Here is a 26,121-nt window from a genome sequence, read left to right as displayed (position 1 = left end):
TTGTCTGTTAAGCTATCTTGCTTTCTAGGAGTTAGTATTTTCTGAATCTTAGCACTTTGATTTAGAATTTCTCCCATAAGATAGCCACATGGCTTCCTTTCTAACTTAATTTTAGTATCTACTCTAGTGATAGCTTGTTAAGGAGGACTTTCCTGACTATCCCATCTGAAACAATATGTCTCTCCACTTTATTGTCTGCCCCTTTCTTGCTGTACTTTTCTTTTAATGCCTTATGTTATCTGATAATTGGCCAGTTTCTGTTTGTTTATTATCTGTTTTTTGACAAAGTTCAGAATAACAGGCACTTTGTCTATTTTGTTCACATATTTTTTATCAAACTGAGCATTACATTTATTTCTGTAATTTGTTTTGGTTTCAAACTATTAAGAAAAAATTATTGATTCAAATAAATAGTTAAAATGATAATTATATTTTAATAAGGTACATTTCTAATCACTTTAGGGTACTATTCAATTCATTTGGTCGCAAAATGTGAGATAAGAGTATTAGGAAAATTAACTCCAAAACTGAATCGCAAGTCTGTACAAGGAAAGCTTGCACTTTTTATTATGAATATAAAATTTCAGGAGTCAAAGTATAATAACCCTCCTAACTATGCATGTACCCTTCACATTTTATTGCAAAACTATTAGAATATAATAACAACACCCGTCAAGGAGGGGCACTAATGTTTTTCCTGGCACTTAATTAAGCAAAACACATTTGTGCTACAATTGTATATTCTCTGGTATAATTCTTTGTATGCAGACATTTGAAGGCTTGAATTATTAAAAGCTCACTCTCTAGATAAAAATTCCCTAACTAATGACATGTCAAAAAATTCAAATACAAGCCCAGCAAAGGCAAAATATATCAACAATTAGCAAAACTATCACTACAAAGCAGTGTACTGCATATTTCTATTATATTAATGTGTGAATGTACTGGATTATTAAAATTTTAAAATGCATTAAATTTTTGAAAATAATTTAAAATAGGAAATTAATAAATGGTTTGAATTAGTCTTTGAAAATTAAATGTACACTCTGGCAAAAAAAATGGCCTAAATGAAAGATCTCTGTAAGTGAGATCCCAGTGGAAAGAATGGGCCATCAAAGAAGGAGGTACCTTTCTCTGAAGGGAGGAGAGAACTTCCATTTTGACTATGATCTTGTCTAAATAAGATCGGAGTCCTTATCGGAGGCTTCCATAGCCTTGGCAGCTCATGACAAGAGCCTCGGGTGATTACTGACACCAATTGTTAAATCAACAACAGGAGTCACTGTGCACTTACTCCCCATGTAGGATCTCTGTCCTTAATGTGTTGTGCTATGTGAATTAATGGTATAACTAGTACTCAAACAGTACTTTATACTTTGTGTTTCTGTGTGGGTGCAAATTGTTGAAATCTTTACTTAGTATATACCAAATTGATCTTCTTTATATAAAGATAATTGCAAATGAATTTTGATGTGAAAGGGATGGGAGAGGGAGCAGCAGATGGGATGGTTGCATGTGGGAGGGAGGCTATGGGGGGAAAAAGCCATTATAATCCAAAAGTTGTACTTTTGAAATTTATATTTATTAAATAAAAGTTAAAAATTAAATGTACTTTTATGTCTCTAGGACAACATCACAATATATAATCAAAATAAAATACTAAAAATGTTGCACTATTGCAAAATAGTCATGAAAAGTAAATCAGGAAATAGAATGAAAGGAAAGAAAGTGAAACAAATATTAAAATGGTTGACCTCAAAAAAAAGAATCAGCAGTTTCACTGCATACATGTGGTCTGCACACAATAACTAAATGACATATTTTATGTTGAAATTTTAGAAAATTATCCAAATATAGACTATGTCCAAAAATCCACTGTAATATAATACATTAAAAGGATGGAGAAAAAGTACTTCTTGAATGCACTGTTAGGACTGTGAAGTTCTCCTATATAAAGGCAATAAGAACACTGCCACAAATTGTCAAAGTCAACCTTTTCAGAAATCTGGAAATTAAAGTTTTACTATAGTCCAAAAAATGGTTTTTGTTTTCAGAAAACACCTAAATCTGAGTAAGAATAGCTTTGTGTGTGGTATTTTAACTTAATCCTCATCTTCCTTCACAGCCTTACAACTCCAGTAGTTGTGAAAAACAAGCCTGGCAACCACTGAAGAAAGCAAAATTAGGTTTGGGGCTACCTGAAGAAAACGCCCATCCTCAAGAAATTGTCACTATTTGGCTTAACTGGCAGCTCACTGAAAACCCATTTTTTGGAGAACTTGTCTTCTCCCTTGTCATTTGACAAAAAAAAAAAAAAAAAAATTGGTGATAAGTGTTTAACACCACAGCTGTCTGAGGCAGCCTTTCTAATTTGGGCTATGCATGAGGCTTACCAAGAAACTTAAAAGCAATAATTGGGCAATGAGTTGCCCATAGAGTCTTTAGAAGACTCTGATGCAGATTCCTGGGAATTTAGAAGGGCATATGCATCTGCAGGGATATGCCATGTCCAGTTAGGACATGAATAACATGTAATCTTTCACTTCTTGCCAGCTCTCAGGTTCTTAAGCAGAAATAAAATTAAGGCATGACTGTAAAAACTCCTGTTAATTCATGGGGTTGCACTCCAAAATGAACACACAAACACACACACACACATGCACAAAACCACTCAGCCAATTGGGAAGACTTACTAGTTCAAAGCACTTAAAGAAGCCTCGATCCGATCATTTGGTGACCACTATGTTGACTAAGCAAAGTTTTCAAAAGCTGCACATAAATGAAGCATATATATTTTGCAGAATTTGAACAGACAAGTCACTAGATAAAACTACACAATCAACAACCAAAGAAGAAGAAAAAAACAGGGACAGCAAGCCCTAAGGGCAGTCTGATTTAGAGAATTGCCGCATTATATTACTAAATATATCAAATTTTTGGTGATAAGTCATGAAATACACAAAGAAGCTGTACATTATGACTCATACACAGAAAAAGCAATTGAAAGTCTTCCCAGGAATGCTCAAACAATGGACTTATTGGACAAAAACTTTGACTCAGCCATTTAAAATATAATCAGGATGGGCATTTGGTGTAGGGCTGGGATTCCTGTGTCCTATATCAGAATGCCTGGTTCAACTCCTGGCTTCCCTTCCAATTCTAGTTTCCTGGCTATGTGCACTCTGGGAGATACAACATAATGCTTCAAGTATTGGACCGCTGCTACCCATGTGAGAGTCCTGGATTAAGCTCTTTGTTCTGGGCTTTGGCCTAGCCTAGTTCTAGTCCTGTGGTCATTTGGGGTGTGAACCATGTTGGGGGCTCACTCACTATATCTCTTTGGTGCTCTGTCTCTGTCTCTGTCTCTCTTCCTTTCAGCAAAATATATTTTAAAATTTTCAAAAACTAAACTAAATCATGTCTAAAGAATTAAAGAGTGAGAATGTTATCTTACCAAATAAGAGAATAGCAGTAATCTGTAAATTTATATATGCAGTCATCCTTAACTCTTCATTAAAAGTGGTTCCAGGACTCTATGAATACCAAAATCTACAGATGTTAAGGTCCCTTAAATAAAATGATGTATTATTTACATATCACCTGTGAACATCCTCCTGTATACCTTAAATCTTCTCCAGATTATTTACAAAACCTAATACAAAATATATGCTATGTAAATAGCTGTTATACTATTTAGAGAACAATGAAAGAGTCTATATATCTTCATTACATGTACAATTATTTTTCTGAATATTTTCAGTTCACAGTTGGTTAAACCCACAAGTGTGAAAGCTGTGGAAATGGAGGAACAACTCTACTTTATGTAAAATACAAATCCTGGAGTTGAAAAATACAATAACTGATGTAAACATTTTTAAATGGGACCTACATCTAATTTCAACTGGCAAATGAAAGATTCAAGGGATATAAGCAGAATCAGTTGAAATTGCCTAGTCAGGATGGTGAAAAAGAAAGAATGACACAAAATTAACAGAGACACATAATCCTATAAGGCACTATTAAGCATGACTACATATAAATGATGAGAGTTCCAGGAGAAGAGGAGGAGAAAGGGGAGTAAAAAATATTTAAAACAATAATGGCCAGAAATTTCCACAAGTTGATGAAAATTATTACTTTATATAGCCAATAAACTCAATCCAGTATATCTCAATAAATACTGAGTAAATGTAAGGGTATTCACACCTGGTGTTATCATAGTTAAACTACTGAATGCCTAACATGGAAAGTGAATATTGAAAACATTAGGAGTTTATTTATAATATGCTCATACCAAAAGGCTGTCAAGCCTGAATTTTATATCATGCACAACTATCCTATTGAAAAAGGAGAAATAAAGACATTTTTTGGAAAAACAAGACTCATAAATATGTTGTTGCTCTAAAAGAAATACGAAAAGAAGTACTTTAGGTTGAAATAAATGTGGACTAGGCAATAACATAAATCCACACACAAATATAAAATGAATTAACTCCAGTAAAGGTGATTGCATAGTTAAATAGAAAAGAAGTACACATAAATGCTGACATTGAATTTCCAGTTTTGCTCCATAGGCTTGAATTATCAAATTTTATTCTCCACATAAAATTTAATGAGCAACTGTTAAATAGTTTGTTTATTGCATTATTGATGCAGTAACTAAAATCAGACTTAATTGTGTTCAAGAAACAGTCAAAATCTAGATTATCTAGGTGTGTTTTTTCTAGATATAAGTGTTCAGAAGGCAGAGACTTCTGTATTTCATATATTTTTTTACAGTCATGTAGGCATGGGTATCTTTCTTGAAGACATAAAAATCCAAATGTTGAAAACTTTGAACACAATGAAATAATCTAGTTTCAATATAAAGAATTTAACAGATTGCCCTGTACATTTTGCCCTTGATAGATCAAAGTCCCATGTTGTAATTTTAGATAATTTTAGATGTCATAGCAAAAAGAATGCAAAATTAATGACAGACACACTGGAGAAGTACCAGGTGTACAATATTATTTAACTGCATATACTTATTAAAATATAATTGCAAATGTTCACATCAACTTCATTAATATATGAAAGTATTATTCTCTAAGAAAGTTGAATTGAAACAGAGTACTTTACTTGAAATGGAGTGATAAATTCTTACTTTAAGCAGAGTCTTTGAGTGTACATGACTCTATTTTGTGACATACATGCTATCTAAAATATTGCATACTTCTATGAGAAGTGTATAAGATAGAATAATCCTTTTTCTTTTGTTTCTCTTTTTCACAGTGTGCCCAGAGATTACAATAGAATATATACAGCAAAAAAAAAATAGTTTTTGGCTTCACATTTGTAATCTACAAATTTCTTTTGAGACTCTCAGTAGAAACTTGCTTTATAATTGTGAGTGTAGGCATTTGATGTGTCACCATTTTCATTGTACTGAGCTATTTATATCTCAGCAGGAACAATGACATGAATAAATTGATTGTTGAGATGTGAAATTGGTGTGAATACTTGTCAAGATTTTTTCAGCAAAATTAAATGTTGCTAATTTAAAATGATTCAGAGTAATATTTTTTCTGTATTTTGTTTATTGTATGATCTAAATTTAGATCATTTGATACATATTTTTACAAATGACTCATTTCTGAATCATTGAACTCCATCATCAAGTAATATTTATTAAGCTTCTGCATGTTTATAGATTCAGAGTGATTCAGAGTGACTGCCCTACAATGACAGTTAAGAGCATATGATCTTTTTAAAAATATACATAATATAGGGGCCAGCACTGTGGCACAGTAGGTTAAGCTGCAGTCTCACCAGGGGAGACCCAGCTCCAGCCACTACAGCCATTTGGGAGTGAACCAGGGCATGAAGATCTCTCTCCCTCTTCCTCTCCCTCTCTCCCTCTCTTCTCCCTCTCTCCTTCTCTCTCTCTTTCTCAACTCTGACTTTCAAATAAATAAATAAAATCTTAAGAAAAATATATATGTATATGTCTTTAGCCAAACACTTTAATTTATTTAATGAATACAAATACAGAATTTCTTCATCACTCCCATCCCTTTGACTCACTTCTCTCTGCCAACTCTAATCTAAATGTATTAGAAATTTTATTACCTTTGAATCATTAACATACATCAAGAAATATACTTATTGTGCTTTCAATTTTATGCTATATTATACAGTTGTTTTCAGATTCATCTCAATGTGAAGAAAATGTGGAAATTAAAGTTAGAAATTGTATTATTAAGATAAAGGAAATGTATGGATAAATCGTGCAAATAAACGGGTCATGGTGAGGAAAGGGAAATAAGATAAAATAGAAAAGCAAAATAAGGAGAATATAAAATAGCTAGAGAAATTACATAGTCATATGTTAACTCCTACTAAGAATAACATATCATTTTATTATGTTTGAGACTCATTTGACTCATTTATTACTTAAGAGTTTGCTTAGAAATATATATTATTCTTATCAACATTCTTGTTGTTAAATCTGTTTCTCCCCAGAGTGGTAATTCTTGTTACTTATTGGTAGGGTCACCAGATGGTATACCAAAAAGGAAATTTTGTGAAACTCTCTGTTTTGTTCATCCTTGGCTGTAAATGGAGGTGGATATGATTGAACCTTAGATGCATTTTTAAATCTACCTACATTTAGTCTGTCTTCTGTCAAGAGGAAATAAAAATTAAATCCATATTTTCTAATGAATTCAAGGGACTAAAAGTTTTATGTATAAAGTTCTTTGTTCATCTCTTTTTTTAGGAAATTAAGGAATATTCCTCAAATTACTTATTTGAATACTTAATGTATTCCTTAATAAAATATGTTTATACTAGGTTATCACTATTCAATTAGGAATACAAAGTTAACTTTATTTGTTAATAAGATTTTACATATACTCAGTTATTTACACATTTCTTTCCAAATGCTTCTAAAAGGTTTACTATTTTTACATTCAACTTACTCTCAGATTTTATCTTTTCTGACTTTCATTGCACATCAAATCAAGGATATCTGTCAGAATCTTCTTTCTGAAAAAATAAGAGAGGAGGAAATGTTGACCTTTAGGTGACAAGTTTATAGTTATCACTACTGGGAAGTACTTTGCAACTCTGTGTCCCTGTTTTACTCTATTTAAACATTCTTTGACATTTCAGACAACTGTTAAATTTGAATTATATATAAGCATAACTCATTGTCTGAAACTATTTCTTTCTAGGTAAACAGGATTATAAAAAAACCAAACCTATTTTACGAGCAACCAAATTAAAAGCAGAAGCAAGGAAAACAGCAATAGGCATAAAGGTAGACCTCTATTTGACACTTTAAATTTGGATATGTGTATGCCATTTCATTTACTATAACTGGGTTGCATAAATGTTGAGTTCTATGTGTTTTATGACATGTTAAAACCTAGATAGAGTGTTTGAATTGAAGATTTTTTTATAAAGATTTTACTTAATGGAACACATCCTTCCTATCCTGAGATTTTAATGGATCTTAAAATAAAATACAGTGTCACTTAAGAGAACCAGTGATACTTAACGTTTCGATTTATTTTTTCTCTTGTTTTGTTCAAACAATTCAATGATGCAGTGGACTTAGTTAAAAAAAAAAAAAACCTCACTTTTAAAAAATTCATTTTATGGTTATTTAAAATAAAATTGTTAGTATATATATTTAGATCACTAACACATACAGTTTTACTGTGTATCTTGTTGCTGTTGTCAGTACTCTCTGATGAAATTCTAATGATGTTCTCAAACTTGTTCTTTTACAAAACCTGTGTTTTATCTGCTTACGAGGGATAAATGCAACTGAGAATGATGTTAGCAGACATTAATTCAATGTGCCAGTACAATGAGTTCAACAAAATTACATTTACATTATTACTTATGTCAATTTATTGCCAAGTATTTAGAGCTGAATTCAGCTATTAATAGAAAAATTAATTTGGCAGTCCTACTACCAAATGTGTAAAATAAAAATGGCCAGTACATATATTTTATTTAAACATTAAAATGTTAAAAGGAGATTTTAGTTTTTATCTGGCAGATGAAAAATCAATTTTTCTAAGTTATAGCTTATAGCAAATGCCAAGGTATTACTACCAAGCTGTAACAGCTGTTGAACTGCCAGATGATATATTTGGTTGTCTTCCAGAATTTGCTATTATGATCATGAAGCATTGCCTTCTTTTCACTCCTGATTGCTGATTTTGATCAAGCATTACTGTTGAGATGTGGTATGTTTTCATAACACAATCTCGTCAGTGCTATGTGTCAGTTTTTAATGAAAAGAAGGTTTGAACAATAAAAATTAATCGTTTGTCTCTTATATAATTTCATATGAAATTTCATTCATCCTTTAACAATATTTAGATAATATGACTTTTCTATAAGCATTGCTTAGTTTTTAAGTTTTACATAAAGTTATTCAATGATTGTCTCTTATATTGTGAGTATTGTTCATTGTCTTCCAAGGCAGTGCATCCCTTATTTTTATCTTTCACAATTGGGTTAGTGATTTTTTGTTTATTTTTTTAGAAAGATACTAGGGTAACAAAATCCACCTGTGACATAATGCAATGAGAAGTTATGTATTACAATTTGAGAAATTTAGAGCTATTCATTTATTTATATCCCATCTTTTTATACATGTCCCTTTTCATATTTGCTCTTATAATTTTTGATATTGTTTTAATTTGAAGAAATAAGTTTGTTCTCAATATGAGATAAAGTCTATCTTAGTCATGCAATTATCTAATGCCTTTTTCCTTTTTTGAAATTTTTAGTTTTAAAAAAATTTTTAATTTTTAATAGACTCAATATAGTTCATAGATACAATTCTAAGCATATAATATTTACTCCCTCCCTACCTTACTTGCTTCCTTCCTTTTTCTTCCTTCCCTTAATTTTTCTTTTCCTTCTCCCTCCCTCCCTCCCTTCCTCCATCCCTCCCTCCCTTCTTTCCTTCTTTTTTTCTTTCTTTTTCCTATTTTTGAAATAACATGTTTTAAATTTACATTATAGTCAAAGACTTACTGTTTCACCAAATAAGAAGTTTAATAAAGAAAAAAGCAATAAGACCCAGTTTATTGGGAATATAGGTGAGGCTGTAAACAGTAATTGGATTGAAAATGGCCATTTCACTCATATACAGTAAATTTTAAAGTAGTCACAGATCATTAAAACTGTAATATATAAGATTCTTAACCATGGATTTGACAAAAGTACAAGACAAAGATTTATAAAACTATTTACAGCAGTACTAAGATGTACAGGCATTTTTTCTTTTTTTTCTTTTTTCTTTTTTTTTAATTTCTAACTCCCATATATAAAGTAGAACATACTGTATTTGTCTTTCTGTGTCCAGCTTATTTCACTCAGTATGATGTCCTCCAGTTGCCTTTTTTAAAACAATGTCAAATATGTTTATCATTTTATTAGAAAATTTTTTCTTAGATTTCATTTGCAACTTATATAGAAGAGTTTCTAACATTAGAACATATCTCATTTTAATAAGCTAGTATATTGTCTTGATTTGTAAACCTATGGAAAACAGGACCTTAACCTTAAATTCTGTTTACTTTGCTAGAAAATTTATGTGAAGGGCCCATTAAGATGATAGAAAACTTTTTATAATCAGAACCATGGCAATGTTTTCCATTTCAAATCTGGCATACTAATTAGTTTGCCCTGTCAAACTTTGATTGCCTTGTCATTTTGGCATAGGATTTTAAATAATAAAGTTTCCTTCAGCAATTGCCATTTAATGCTTTTTAATTTCCCCAGTGAGTGATTTTATCCATATTGATAATGTCATAGAAGCAACTAAGGACTAATGAACATCAAATATGTTTGACTCTTAGCTAGTTGATATAGAATGATCATAATATTATAATATTTTATCTTTTTGCTACATATTATTTTTAATGAATCATAATTATATTCTTCTAATAATTTAAATCTACAAAAATATTAATAAGTGATGGAATAGAAAATCAATAGCAATGACAACAAAATGATGAAAAGGCCCAGTATCATATCTCTTCTGCTCCTCACTGTTGCCATCAATGGTATAAATCGAGGCTGCCATCTTTGTAAAATGGAAATTATATTATTCACCTATTCACAGGTTGTCAGCATAAACAATACAGTGAAATATGGGCCTTACCATATAGAATTTATTCATTATTAGCTGATTGAGGGTATATTTATTAGAATTAGCCACATTTCTTTTTGTATAAATAAATATATAAGTACATATAAATATGTATTTAGAAATTGTTATAGATACTATAATGGTACAGATTCTGTCTAAAGAATGAAGAATGTGACATGACATGATCACCTTGTTAGAATCTGCACAAGAAAATATTTCCAGATATTATTATTATGTCAAATCTACCCTACAGATTGAAAAGTCATGGGCTTGAAATAGAAAGAATTGCACAGTAGGCCCTTTATTCTTGTAGGATTCTAGTGCTTACTAAGCATATATACATATATATATATATATACACATATACACACATACATACAAACATATATACATATAAATACATATCTTTAGTAATATGTATGTTTAGTAATAGGAAATATTTTGGGGAGAAAAAGCAATAATTTTAGCATAACAAATGAATGAATTATGTTCAAGATTAGAGTTAATCTCTATAGGTAAGTTATTGTTATTTCTTGTGCTTTAAAAATGCACATAAAATGTCATACATAATTTATAGCCATTAATGCAATGAGAGCCACCCAAAAATATTTACACCATTAAGTTTACTATTTGGTTACTGCTTAATTAGGGGATTATTAATAAATACAGCATCAATAATTTTTTGGAATGCAAATAGCTGTGTTTCCTTGCATTTAGAAGGAAATTGTCTATATTTTTAATTAATTTGATTTAAAGGTTTATGTGAAAAGCATAATCATAATAAAAGGATCAATATAAAAATTTAGTTGTATTACATTAAAATTGTTCAGTGTCAGTCTCATGTTGCCAATAACCCCTTGGGGTAAGCAACTTGAAATGTTATTTGCTCAGTTATTGTTTTCTGATTTAAAGGTAAAAATGGCCAAGGGGCAGGAGGAATCATAAATGTCTGCAGGTCTAAAACTTCTGATTAGTGTCACCAGCATGCTGAAAGCATGATTTTCAAATTTTAACGTTGTTTTAACCCTCCAAACATTCAGCCTGCTCAATGCTTGTCTTCTCAGAACATAGGGGCATTTCGAAGACAACTGTTTGTTATAACTTCCCACCCAAACATTTTCACATACCCCTATATCATGTATTGAAGAAATCTAACGGAATTAGTGTGTATCTGAGTTGTATATTATGAATATTCTCTGCTTCTTACACTTAAAATTCTTTTTTCATGCCTCTGGATATTCAAAAAGTATACAGAGAAGACTCTATAGAGTTGTTTTAAGGACAAGAAGGAGTTGAAAACAGCAATTAGAGTTAATTATCAATAAGCTGGCCTCCAATCAAGAGTAAAAACTTTATTCTTGCATTAAGCTTGGGTGAATGGTGTCTGCTGTTGGACAGTTTTGTTGTCCACTATATAGAACAGATGGAGTTTGCAGTTGTGTGTCACTTGTTTATTACATCCTCTTAAAATTAGTAGCTGTATAACCAGATGGGTCTGGGAGCACAGCTGTGGATTTAAGAAAATAAATGAAACCTGTCTGATGCCGCCATGCCCTTTTGAGATACCAAAGTGTTCCAACTGTAACAAAGAAAAATTCACTCTCATTTGACGTTATATTGATATATTAAATTTAAAATATCAAATCAAATTGTTGACACTGAGTTTTTCAACCCCACGGTCTTTTTAGTGTTTTTTTCACAGTTTGGACATCTAAGTAAATATAATTATGCAGATAAAACTCTGTTTAAAATATCAGTTTGTAATTTTGACATATAGGTAAAAATTCTATGTTGATTATAGTCCAAATTCATTATAATATTTTAAAGTTTATTAGATGGTATATTTTGGATTACTGATTTTACATTCATATGAAATGTGATATTTATTCATGTAAATGTAAACAAATTGCTTCTCCATAAAACATTTCTAGGTAAGGAGTGTGATACACAAGTGGAGCTACAAGGGAATATTAGGCACTTTAGGATACTGAGCAAGCACTGTGTTTCTTTCATTTTCTTCTTGACCAGATGATATATCACCAATGAGAGTGTTTCTAGACAATATATGCAGACACATAAGCATGAATGTGTGTGTGTGTGTGTGTGTGTGTGTATATATATATATATATATTCACACTTTTGTGAGATAAGATTTTGTCATGGAATATGTGGTAAATTTTGGTCATTATTTCAATATAGTTGATGAATAAATCCATATCAAATTCCAAAATTAAGTATTAAGGGCCACTGTTCATAACACAAGTCGTTGTATTTTATCATGTTTCATAAGCTAAGAATACTCAGTTTTGATCTTCCACAGCAATAACTACAGAATTTAGAATTTAAAAATTATAATTTCAAAAAAGTGATATTTAATGAAGTTGTATATAAAAACAATGTAGCAGCTGGTTGTAATACTATTTCTTCACAATAGTAAAGGAATAATATTTTTTAAAAATCTGTGTCTAAATGCTATTACTAAAGACCAATGTATTGAAACAACAAAAACAGTTAAACACACTCAAATAAGAGAAAAACTTAAGGCATCAACCTTACTGTTTGCATTCAACATTTTGATATGTAAACCATGAAATGATATTAAAGTGATAAATTTTAATTTTACTAACAGGAAAAGAAAAACCTAAGTTAACTAGAATTAATAATAGAAATAACTTACCCATTGACATATTTGCCATTGCAATGGGTATTGTCAAGGACAAAACAAATTTCTTAATGGTAAAAATGTTTTTTAAAAAGTAATATGTTCATATAATGCATTCTAAATAGTGGAATAATATGATTATTTTATCTGATGAAACTGATAGCATTAAGCAGTCTCTTTTCATCAATATCAAATCTCCTTTTTTTTGTCTCCCCAGGAAGTTGGCCTTGTACTTGCAGCTATATTGGCCCTGCTACTGGCTTTCTATGCTTTCTTTTATCTCAGACTGTCTTCAGATGTTGACTCTGATCTGGACCCAGATGAGGATTAGCTGAACAGTAATCAATGCCTGAAATGGAAATAATATTATAAAAGCACCTTTGGGACCAATACTTTCTGAAGTACTGACACTGCAACATTTTGAATTCTTTCTTCTGATATTTTCATTTTGCAGAAATATCCTTTTAAATAATTGCCTAGGATATCAAGAAAAGAACCTTACCTAGCAATGTAGTATAATATATGCCACCAAGTACTTTTATAAAATCTTTCTGCTTTGATAGGTATCCATGGAACATTTAGATAAAATGGAAAACAGATCCTAATTTTTTAAGGTATAACAAGTTTATTGTATAACTCCATCACTTGTAGATTACTAAATTAATTTTTGTTCTATATCTGAGTGTTTCATAAGTAAAAGTATATAGCTTCATTTACAGAAACATAAATCACATTCAGAACCTAAATGAGAACAAAAAGTCATGGGAAATTTTTATTTTACAAAGAAACCCTTCATTCTTTTCAGACATATTTTATATCATTAGAGAGACTATCTGCACATACATCTACAGTAATCTTTTTCCTTTTTTTGCCAACTGTTCAACACACATGTGTTCCATCAGAAATGGCACCTGGATGACAGAAGCTCAAAGAGTCACATATGTCTCTAAAATATAGTTCCTTTCCTCTTGGGCTATTTGAACTAGTGTAAGTAGAAAGTTCATTGGATCTTGATTTTAATTAACTTATTACTCTATTAATATAAACCTGGAATTCTGTTTTAATTATGCTGTCTGGCAGCTTGCAGTATCAGTTTGCCCCTTTATTAGGAAGATATGTAACAGTCTGTCATTGAATTGTGCCATCTTTTTTGCACAGCAGTAAAAGAAATCCTACATATCCATAATCATTTTCATGGGTTATCTCCTGAATCTGAATAATACAAAGTTATTTTATAAAATTACATTTTGTCTCTTGAAAATTAATAAATTAAAACTCTTCATGAAAAATAAATGGAATACATGCCTCATTTTACTCTCACACATAGATTTCTGTTTATATAATTGTTTTCAATGTTATTTGCATTTGTTTGTGCATAATAACCAGTATATTCAATGTTTTCACTAGTAATCAAATTTTAAAATATATTTTTAAGGCAAATGGGCATGTAAAGATTAGAAAACTAGAAAATATCTAGCAACACATGTGTTCTTAAGTACTACCCTCTATAAAAATGCATAGAAAATTAATAATTTGAAATATGGGTACAAAATATTTTATAGAATATATTTTGTATTTATGAAGAATAAACAATTAGGTTTGCTTACATATGGCCAAGAGAAGAAAGCTTTGATAAAACCTCTAGGAAGATATTTATAAGCACAGTTTCTGAAAGGAAAATAAAAAGTTCTTTGGTACTTTTGCAAAAAAGTGAATATGACCATGTAGTGTTATGTTACGTAGAATTTTTTCAACTAGCGTAATTTATTTCATCGGTCTGAAAACAGCCAAAGCTTCCAATTTCCTCACAAATTATTTATGCCAAACATCTGAGGGCAAGATTTAACAGTGTTATTTACTGAATTCTTCCCCTTGAGCTCACAAACTCAAGAGACAGACCAAGAGTTCTTATATACTCACCACTGTGGACCAATCCAAGTGGCATTTTTAGGAAAGGTTGCAGCATTTAATGCCATGTGGTATGTCTGTTCGTGGAGTGGGAGGCAAGGGAATATCCAAGCTGGCATTTTGGATATGATGGGCCTTTTACTTTCCTGAGTGACATGCCACATGTCAAGAAAGACTTCTTTCCCCCACTCCCAACACATTTATGTGAGTAATTTTCATTTAGTTATTTCCCCTCCCATATGGTGTTAAAAACAGTCATATTAAATAAAGATTATTTCTTGTTTTCAGGAGTAATTAAAATGAAAGAAAATGTAATCATTTCTTTCAAGTATTAGATAACTATCCAGGTAAGAAAGAACAGTTTACTGTATTTAAAATAGATGATTATGCAATTGGAAATGTTTCAAAATTCATCACACTGAAAACATTTTACTATTCTGCTCTATTATTGAGGTTTTCTTTTGGGAAAAAAAAGATGCTATTTCTGATAATACTAAATATTAGTCTAAATATAGTTTAATTGTAGGCAAGTTTCATTGCCTTATTTTATTGATATCTTGAGTCTATCGATGGTCCTTTTGTATGATGTGTTGATTTATGATGGCCCGAGAGAACTATCAATCCTAAATGCTATACTTTTTGATTTCAGTAAATAGCAGGTAAAGTGAGACAATCTATGTTTATACAACACTGTTTTTGTGAAATGCAAATTTTGTGAATTCACATTAATTGGGAAGCAGCCAATCCTCTGTAAAGAAATTCCAGATTGAAAGTCTGGTTTGAATCTTTGAAGACAGAAAGGTGATATCTTTTGGCTGTTTCAGGGGACCACACTGCTGAATAGTAAGTGAGTGGTATTTGGCGTAAATCTGAGACTGGCATCAGACACAAATTTTACACATGGATATCCATACCCATACCACCCCCAGTAATTCACTGTCCAAGGTAATTCAGAAAACAGAAACGAAAAAATAATAATGACTTTTCAGGGTGTTAGAATGTGTTTGTTAACATATTCTGCAGAGTAAATTTTCATGAGTGCAGCAGACTTAAAGTATAGTCTATGGAGCACTGTGAGGGAGTTCACAGTTCTTATTTTGCATGCAAGCTTAGACCAGGGTAAAGAACATACAAATTTATTTGAGAGGAAATATTATAAAATATAACCTCATCCACAAATTGTATTTTTAACAAGAATCCCACTTTACTGCAATTATAAGGTTGTTCTTTTAAGATGGCAAAATCTTCATGATTTTCTTTTTATTTTTTTCTTAAAAAGAAAACAAATACTGTCACATAACTAGTGATTGAATATCATAGTGTCTGTGCTTATTCATTTCTATAATTCTAGTTGTGTAGTAATCTGTTAATAAATTAATAAATGCATGTTAAAATGTAAGTTAATGTCTTTTTGTCCTCTCAGAGTCTGACACAATTCTTCATGTGTAGTAGATGATCAAAAATTGTTTGAGTGAAATGAATAAAAAATTAAATTCACAGTATTGATCAACTCATAGCCTTTAGCATGTATGGACATTGATTGTCTTGGGCCTGACATGTTTCATCCTTATTCTCTTTAAGATCAAGAAAACTGCATTAAGTATAGAAGTAGTGCTCTTTTTTAGGAAAAAAAATATGTTATTTTATCCTAGTATTTATTAAAACCATACTCAAAGTTTGAATTCACTCCAACTGAAAATAAAGTTTCCATTATAATGTTTGTGCAAATATTAAGCACTATATTGTCCAAGTTCTAAAATTATATAGTCAATGATAATTCAGTAAAACAAACTGTGCTATAGACAAGCTTCAAAAAAAAATTACAGAGATTAAATTCATTCAATTTTAATGTATTTCATCCATACCATAATGTTGTTGAACCAGAGACTACCTAAGATATTTTTATATTCTCCCTTTAACAACAATTAGATTTTGTTACACTTACCTGAGGCATTTCTGGGGAGATTCCTACCACCTCTCCCTTAGCAGCACTGCCTTCTTTTGTTAGAATTATTCCAATGTAGCCTGGTTTGGTTGTTTGCTAGATTTTGTTCCACTTGATACCACATCTAGCATTAGTGCAACCCACAGTGAAAAAAAAAAAAAGTAGCAAATGAATTTAATGCTCATAGAAACAGTCTTACCATGTTGTTCATGGGTTAGCCATACAGGTAAGGGTAAAGGGAACTGGGAGAGTCATGTGAAGAACTGGGCCAGTGTGGAAATATCCATAGTGGGTCACTAGTTCATTTAAAAGAATTGAACTGCAGCCATATGCAGCACAGTGCCTCCTTGTCAGACACTTTTTTTTTCATCCTTAGCAACAGATATGAGATTCTTATTTCAAGAAAAATAAGACACTTTACATGCCAGAAGATTTTTTTGATGACAGTACCCCCTCCTATTCTCCATTTTTTAAAACAACAACCAAATTGGTGGGGAGGCAGCCAAAATTTGAGGTACCAATGCTTCTTGAACAGATGTCGCACCATTATTTTTTAGCTCGTTTAGATGAATAAACATGTTAAACTGTGAAGTATTACATTTTAGATTTTTTCATTAAAAAAAGAGACAATCTGTTTACTGTCCTAATTGAGACAACAATCCTGTGGTTGCCAGTTTTGGCAGTCATAACAATGAACTATAAATATTTGGACCAATCAAGTAAATGGTGACTATAAAGGCTATAGCATGTGTAAAGTTCTTTTTTCATGGGCATGCATCTTAGTATGGCTTTTTTTTATCCCCTTCTTCAAAGACAATTGTTTGGATGAAACTGAAGTTTCACGGTAAGTCTAAAAGAAATTGTTTCAATATCTAATTTCTTTCTAGTTTATCATCTTTTTTAATGTTCAACTATCCATCTGCTTGTAACAAATTGCTTCTACACTAGCTCAATTGAATGTGACAAGCCAAGTCTTATGGGATTGCCTTCTCCATACATCCTAGGGTAAGGTAACAGAACTCAATTTTTTTTTCCTTTCTTTGTATTTATAAATTCAGAGTAAAGTTGCTTTAAAAGTCTCTTAAATTGAGGTGATTAGTTTTTTAAAAAGTTAGCTTTATAGATGAACTACAGATGCAAGTCTCATGTAATGACCATAAGAAGGAGATCTTAATCTTGGTTTTAGCAGGATGCTTCACATGCAACTCTAGTTTGGGGAAGTTACAGACTAAAGAGGGATACCCCATAAATAGAAAACTATTTACATTGCAGGTTCCCAGCATTTGTAATCCACATAGCAAGTGCTAAGTTTGAGGCACTAGCATTCCCTCTGTGCTTAAACTTTACTTCTATTTTAATAAGTTACCACTGTTTCATAGTTAACTGTGTACTTACCATATTAGCATAATCGTTGATCCTCACCTATTTTTCCCACTATCTCCTACTTTTGATCTGCCTTCTTTTTTTTAATCACTAACCACATATGTTACACAAAAGTAGATTAATATGGTTAATATGATTAACATGATTAAACCTCAGTCTACAATTATCAATATTTTGTCTCTCTTTTATACAATTAACCCATTTTTTTGTAACCTGAAATATTTTAAATCAAACCCCAGGTCAGCTAACGTTTTAACTATAGATGTTTCAGTATGTGTCTAACTGACAAAGCCATTGGATTTTGTTTGCTTATTTGATTATTCAATGGGAAGACATTAATACAGCTAATAGAATTGAATATTTACTTCTTAATATAACTTAATACTAAGTCAGTATTCAGAAGTTCCATATTGTCTCCAAGATGTCTGTTTATAATAGGTTTTGAATCAAGCTCTGAACTGCATTTTTTGTGTATCTTTAAAATGTCTTTAATTGTCTAACAAAGCTCTTTTTCTTTCATGTAATTGATTTAATGAAGAATCCAGTTAGGAGTCCTTTTGAATGTCTGGTGTTCTATCTATGATCATTTTCATTGCACTATTCATTTCATTCCTCATTTTCCCCTATTTTTGTAAGCTGGTATTTAGATCTTATATTAGGACCAGAAAGAGTTTTGCTTGTCTGTTTTTGAGCCCAGAATATTTCGTAGTACTTAATGAGGCACATAATACCTGGTTGTCTCACTAATGATGCTGAGATTTATCAGTGGGTTCATGTGTTAAAGCTTGATTTCCTTAGACGTAACATTTTATCTATTGCTTTTAGCATCCATTCATAATTGTTTCCTAGATCTTATTATCCATTGCAAAAAGTGACTTTCTATTGTCCTTTCAGCATTACTTAAGTAAAAGTATTTATTTTTAATTTTAAAATTTATTTTATTTATTAGAGAGAAAAAGAGAGTGATAGAGATAGAGACAAAGACATCTTCCTTCTGCTGATTGACCTCCCAATGCCCATAGTAGTAAAGTTGGGTCATGCTGAAGCCAGGAGCTGGGAACTCAATCCAGGTCTCGCATACGCGTGGCAAGGACCCAACTGCTTGAACCATCACTTGCTACCAGGAAGCTGGAATTGGAAGGAGAGCCAAGATTCAAACTCTGGCACTCTGATAATGGATGTGGTATACCAAGTGGTGTCAACTGTTAGAACAAGCACATGCCTCTGGAACTATGTTTTTTTAAAAAAATTTTTTTTGTTTTTGTTTTTATTTTTTGAGCAGGAAACATGCTAGCCAAGCTTAATGATGTGAAATAATGTAAAAAGTACATCTGACAGACCAGGCGGGCATCTTGAAAAGAGCACTGAGAACCCAGTCTGCTTTCAGATTGGAGTTTTTTTTTTTTTTTTTTTTTTTTTATCTTTTATTTAATGAATATAAATTTCCAAAGTACGTCTCATGGGTTACAATGGCTTTCCCCCCCACACCGTCCCTCCCACCCACAACCCTCCCCCTTCCCACTCCCTCTCCCCTTCCATTCACATCAAGATTCATTTTCGATTATCTTAGTATACAGAAGATCAGCTTAGTATACCTTAAGTAAGGATTTCAACAGTTTGTTCCCACACAGAAACATAAAGTGAAAAATAATAGATGATTTTTTTTAAATGATGATGAAATCAGATCAGACCTATTGTCATGTTTAATCCCAGTGAGAGTCAAGTTGGGAATTGATAGTTTCTTTTTTTTTTTTTTTTTTAACAGAAGATCAGTTTAGTGTACATTAAGTAAAGATTTCAATCGTTTGCACCCCCATAGAAACACAAAGTGAAATATACTGTTTGAGTACTCGTTATAGCATTAAGCCTCAGTGTACAGCACGTTAAGGACAGAGATCCTACATGAGGAGTAAGTGCACAGTGACTCCTGTTGTTGACTTTACCAATTGACACTCCTGTTTATGGCATCAGTAATCTCCCTATGCACCAGTCATGAGTTTCCAAGGCTATGGAAGCCCCTTGAGTTCTCCGACTCTTATCTTGTTTAGACAAGGTCATAGTCAAAGTGGAGGTTCTCTCCTCCCTTCAGAGAAAGGCACCTCCCTCTTTGAAGACCTGTTCCTTCCACTGGGATCTCACTCACAGAGATCTTTTTGCCAGAGTGTCTTGGCTTTCCATGCCTGAAACACTCTCATGGGCTTTTCAGCCAGATCCGAGTGCCTTTAGGGCTGATTCTGAGGCCAGAGTGCTATTTAGGACATCCGCCATTCTATGAGTCTGCTGAGTATCTCACTTCCCATGTTGGATCACTCTCCCCTTTATTTATTCTATCGGTTAGTGTTAGCAGATACTAGACTTGTTTATGTGCTCCCTTTGACTCTTAGTCCTTTCATTATGATCAATTGTGAACTGAAATTGATCACTTGGAATAGTGAGATGGCATTGGCACATGCCACCTTGATGGGATTGAATTGGAATCCCCTAGTATGTTTCCAACTCTACCAATTGGGGCAAGTCAGCCCGAGCATGCCCCAAATTATACATCTCTTCCCTCTCTTATTCCCACTTTTATGTTTAACAGGGATCACATTTCAGTTAATTTTCAACACTTAAGAATAACTGTGTGATAATTACAGAATTAAACCAGTCATATTAAGTAGAACAGACAAAAAAAAAATACTATGAGGGATAATGTATTAAGTTGTCCATTAGCAGTCAGGGCTATGCTGATCAAGTCACCATTTCTCATAGTGTCCATTTCACTTCAGGAGGTTTCCTTTTTGGTGTTCAGTCAGTTGTCACCGATCAGGGAGAACATATGGTATTTGTCCCTTTGGGACTGGCTTACTTCACTCAGCATGATGTGTTCCAGATTCCTCCATTTTGTTGCAAATGACTGGATTTCATTGTTTCTTACTGCGGTATAGTATTCTAAAGAATACATATCCCATAATTTCTTTATCCAGTCTACCATTGGTGGGCATTTAGGTTGGTTCCAGGTCTTGGCTATTGTGAATTGTGCTGCAATAAACAGTAGGGTGCAGACCGCTTTTTTCTTTATCAATTTAAACTCCTTTGGGTAAATTCCAAGGAGTGGGATGGCTGGGTCGAACGGTAGGGTTATATTCAGGTTTCTGAGGAATCTCCAGACTGATTTCCATAGTGGCTTGACCAGTTTGCATTCCCACCAACAGTGGGTTAGTGTCCCTTTTTCCCCACATCCTCGCCAGCATCTGTTGTTGGTAGATTTCTGTATGTGAGCCATTCTAACCGGGGTGAGGTGAAACCTCATTGTGGTTTTGATTTGCATTTCCCTGATTGCTAGTGACCTTGAACATTTTTTCATGTGCCTGTTGGCCATTTGGATTTCCTCTTTTGAAAAATGTCTATTGAAGTCCTTGGCCCATCTCTTAAGTGGGTTGTTGGTTTTGTTTTTGTGGAGTCTCTTGATCTCTTTGTAGATTCTGGTTATTAACCCTTTATCTGTTGCATAGTTTGCAAATATTTTTTCCCATTCTGTTGGTTGTCTCTTCACTCTCCTGACTGTTTCTTTTGCAGTACAGAAACTTCTCAATTTGATGCAATCCCAATAGTTGATTTTGGCTTTGACTGCCTGTGCCTCCCGGGTCTTTTCCAGAAATTCTTTGCCTGTGCCAATATCTTGAAGGGTTTCTCCAATGTTCTCTAATAACTTAATGGTGTCAGGACGTAGATTTAGGTCTTTAATCCACGTTGAGTGGATTTTTGTGTAAGGTGTAAGGTAGGGGTCTTGCTTCATGCTTCTGCACGTGGAAATCCAGTTTTCCCAGCACCATTTATTGAATAGACTGTCCTTGCTCCAGGAATTAGTTTTAGATCCTTGATCAAATATAAGTTGGCTGTAGATGTTTGGATTGATTTCTGGTGTTTCAATTCTGTTCCATTGGTCTATCCATCTGTTTCTGTACCAGTACCATGCTGTTTTGATTACAACTGCCCTGTAGTATGTCCTGAAATCTGGTATTGTGATGCCTCCGGCTTTGTTTTTGTTGTACAAGATTGCTTTAGCTATTCGAGGTCTCTTGTGCCTCCATATGAATTTCAGCATCATTTTTTCTAGATCTGCGAAGAATGTCTTTGGTATCTTGATTGGTATTGCATTGAATCTATAAATTGATTTTGGGAGAATGGACATTTTGATGATGTTGATTCTTCCAATCCATGAGCATGGAAGATTTTTCCATTTTTTGGTATCCTCTTCTATTTCTTTCTTTAAGGTTTTGTAATTTTCATCGTAGAGATCTTTAACGTCCTTGGTTAAGTTTATTCCAAGGTATTTGATTGTTTTTGTAGCTATTGTGAATGGGATTGATCTTAGCAGTTCTTTCTCAGTCATGGCATTACTTGTGTATACAAAGGCTGTTGATTTTTGTGCATTGATTTTATATCCTGCCACTTTGCCAAACTCCTCTATGAGTTCCAATAGTCTCTTAGTAGAGTTCTTTGGATCCTCTAAGTACAGAATCATATCGTCTGCAAAGAGGGATAGTTTGACTTCTTCCTTCTTGATTTGTATTCCTTTGATTTCTTTTTCTTGTCTGATGGCTCTGGCTAAAACTTCCAGAACTATGTTAAATAGCAGTGGTGAGAGTGGGCATCCCTGCCTGGTGCCAGATTTCAGTGGAAATGCTTCCAACTTTTCCCCATTCAATAGGATGCTGGCTGTGGGTTTTTTATAAATTGCTTTGATTATATTGAGGAATGTTCCTTCTATACCCAATTTGCTTAGAGTTTTCATCATGAAAGGGTGTTGAATTTTATCAAATGCTTTCTCTGCATCAATTGAGATAATCATATGGTTTTTCTTCTGCAGTCTGTTAATGTGGTGAATCACATTGATTGATTTGCGAATGTTGAACCATCCCTGCATACCAGGGATGAATCCCACTTGGTCTGGGTGGATGATTTTCCTGATGTGTTGTTGTATTCTATTGGCCAGAATTTTATTGAGGATTTTTGCATCTATGTTCATCAGGGATATTGGTCTGTAATTTTCTTTCAGTGCTGCATCTTTCTCTGGCTTAGGGATTAAGGTGATGCTGGCTTCATAGAAAGAATTTGGGAGGATTCCCTCTTCTTCGATTGTTCTGAATAGTTTGAGAAGAAATGGGATTAGTTCTTCTTTAAATGTCTGGTAGAATTCAGCAGTGAATCCATCTGGTCCTGGGCTTTTCTTTGTTGGGAGGGCCTTTATTACTGTTTCAATTTCTGTTTCAGTTATGGGTCTATTTAGGTTTTCGATGTCTTCATGGTTCAATTTTGGTAGATTGCATGTGTCCAGGAATCTATCCATTTCTGATAGGTTTTCCTGTTTGCTGGCATACAGGTCCTTGTAGTAATTTCTGATGATTCTTTTTATTTCTGTGGTGTCTGTTGTTACGTTTCCTTTTTCATCTCTGATTTTATTGATTTGGGTCTTTTCTCTTCTTTTTTTAGTTAATTGGGCCAATGGGGTGTCAATTTTGTTTATTTTTTCAAAAAACCAGCTTCTTGCTTGGCTGATTTTTTGTAATGTTTTTTTGGATTCAATCCTGTTAATTTCTTCTCTGGTTTTAATTATTTCTCTTCTCCTACTAGATTTGGGTTTGGTTTGCTGCAGTTTTTCTAGGTCCTTGAGGTGCGCTGAAAGCTCATTTATTTGGTACCTTTCCAATTTCTTGATATAGGCACCTATTGCTATAAATTTGCCTCTCAATACTGCTTTTGCTGTATCCCATAAGTTTTGATATGTTGTGTTGTTGTCTTCATTTACTTCCAGAAAGTTTTTGATTTCTCTTTTGATTTCTTGAATGACCCAGTGTTCATTCAGGAGCATGTTGTTCAGTCTCCATGTGTTTGCATACTTTCTGGGGTTTCCTGAGTTGCTAATTTCCAGCTTCATCCCGCTGTGGTCTGAGAAGCTGCATGGTATGATTCTAATTCTTTTAAATTTGCTGAGACTTGCTTTATGGCCTAGTATGTGATCAATCCTAGAGAAGGTTCCATGCGCTGCTGAGAAGAATGTGAAGTCTGTAGATGTAGGGTTGAAAGTTCTGTAGATATCTGTTAGATCCATTTGGGCAATAGTGTCAATTAAATCTGCTGTTTCCTTGTTGATCTTCTGTCCGGATGATCTGTCTATTTCTGAGAGTGGAGTATTGAAGTCCCCCAGTACTATTGTATTGGAATCTAAATCTCCCTTTAAGTCCCTTAACATATCTTTTAAATAGACCGGTGCCCTGTAATTAGGTGCATATACATTTATAATAGTTACATCTTCCTGTTGAATTGAACCCTTAATCATTATATAGTGTCCCTCTTTGTCTCTCTTAACAGTTTTTGTATTAAAGTTTATTTTGTCTGATATTAATATGGCTACACCTGCTTTTTTTTGGTTTCTGTTGGCATGGAATATCTTTTTCCAACCTTTCACTTTCAGTCTGCATGCCTCTTTGTTAGAGAGATGTGTTTCTTGTAGGCAACAAATAGTTGGGTTGTGTTCTGTGAGCCAGTCAGCTAAACGGTGTCTTTTAACTGAAGAATTCAGACCATTAATGTTCAATGTGACAATTGATACGTAGTGACTTTGCCCTGCCATTTTCCCGGAAATATTTTCTAGTATATGCTTTGAGCTTCCCATGCTCTTTTACTGGTAGGTGTTCTTCCTTTCCCTTCTTTCATATTGATGGCCGTGTTTCTGTGTTTCTGAGTGTAGCACATCTTTAAGTATCTTTTGCAGGGCCGGACGAGTGGCCACAAAGTCTTTCAATTTCTGTTTGCTATGAAAGGTCTTTATTTCACCTTCATTCACAAATGAGAGCTTGGCAGGATATAATATTCTGGGCTGGCAATTTTTCTCTCTTAGCACCTGTGCTATGTCTCGCCATTCCCTCCTAGCTTGTAGGGTTTCTGATGAGAAGTCAGCTGTGAGTCTGATTGGAGATCCTCTGAGAGTAATCTGACGTTTCTCTCTTGCACATTTTAGGATCTTTTCTTTATGTTTCACTGTGGTAAGTTTAATTACCACGTGTCGTGGTGAGGATCTCTTTTGGTCATGTTTATTGGGGGTTCTATGAGCTTCCTGTACTAGGATATCTCTGTCCTTCTCCAAACCTGGAAAGTTCTCTGCTAGTATCTCACTAAAAAGGCCTTCCAATCCTTTCTCTCTCTCCATGCCTTCAGGAACTCCTAGAACTCGAATGTTGGTTTTTTTAATAGTATCCTGTAGATTCCCAACAATATTTTTCAGGTTTCTAATTTCCTCTTCTTTTCTTTGGTTTGACTGTATGTTTTCCTGTGCTCTATCTTCTAAGTCCGATATTCTCTCTTCTGCTTCACCCATTCTGTTTTTAAGGCTTTCTAATGTGTTTGTCATTTGATCTATTGAGCTCTTCATTTCATTTTGATTTCTCTTGACTATTACACTTTCCTGTTCTACTAGTTTCTGAGTTTCATTTTGACTCTTCCTTAAAATTTCATTTTCACGAGAAAGATTTTCAATCTTGTCCATTAAGGATTTCTGTAGTTCAAGGATTTGCTTTTGAAAACTTCTAAATGTTCTTATCATAAATTTTTTGAAATCCGTATCTTGCATTTCTTCTATCTCATCATCTTCATACTCTTGGCTTGGGGTGTTTTGCTTATTTGGAGGCATCATAGTGTCATCGTTGATCTTGCTCCCTCTATTTCTGTGTTTGTTACTCGGCATAGTTAATTCTTCTTGCGTCACTGTGCGCTTTTTTTTTTTCTTTTTTTTTTTTTTTTTTATACTGTGTCCGTGTTAAGTGGACTGCCTGCTGTTGGAGGAGCCTTGGAGGCTTGAGATGGGTGCGGCCTGAGAGCTCTGCCTGGTTCTTCCTCCCCTTCCAGCGCCGATGTGTGGACTCGGAGCCCTGAGCGTCTCAAGTCTCCCCGCTGTTTTCTGTGTGGCGTGCACTCTCCAGATTGGAGTTTTTATGGATGTGGGTTTATGTCCTCTATTTCTCCTCCCCCTACACCCTTCCTGGGATGTTATTGGGTGGAAAGCTTCCTGGGCATGAGATT

The 26,121-nt window shown here is 33.3% G+C and overlaps 1 protein-coding gene across 5 annotated transcripts in view; it reads left to right on the top strand.

Annotated features, from left to right (window-relative positions):
* TRIQK (triple QxxK/R motif containing) overlaps positions 1 to 16,131 on the top strand; it is a 117,892-nt gene extending 101,761 nt beyond the window's left edge. For all 5 annotated transcript variants that reach the window (XM_008255728.5, XM_008255727.5, XM_008255725.5 and 2 more), the window contains 2 exons: positions 7,218 to 7,303; positions 13,042 to 16,131. In XM_008255728.5, coding sequence (XP_008253950.1) covers positions 7,218 to 7,303; positions 13,042 to 13,155 — 200 coding nt within the window. In that variant the 3' untranslated portion in view covers positions 13,156 to 16,131. The remainder of the gene's footprint in view (positions 1 to 7,217; positions 7,304 to 13,041) is intronic.
* The last annotated feature ends 9,990 nt before the right edge of the window (positions 16,132 to 26,121 follow it).

The sequence above is a fragment of the Oryctolagus cuniculus genome, chromosome 6 (assembly GCF_051225735.1).
Source record: "Oryctolagus cuniculus isolate XC-2025 breed Fujian yellow rabbit chromosome 6, ASM5122573v1, whole genome shotgun sequence".
Classification (NCBI taxonomy): domain Eukaryota; kingdom Metazoa; phylum Chordata; class Mammalia; order Lagomorpha; family Leporidae; genus Oryctolagus; species Oryctolagus cuniculus.
Note: the sequence above shows the minus strand (reverse complement) of the source record. Positions and strands in the feature narration are given on the sequence as shown.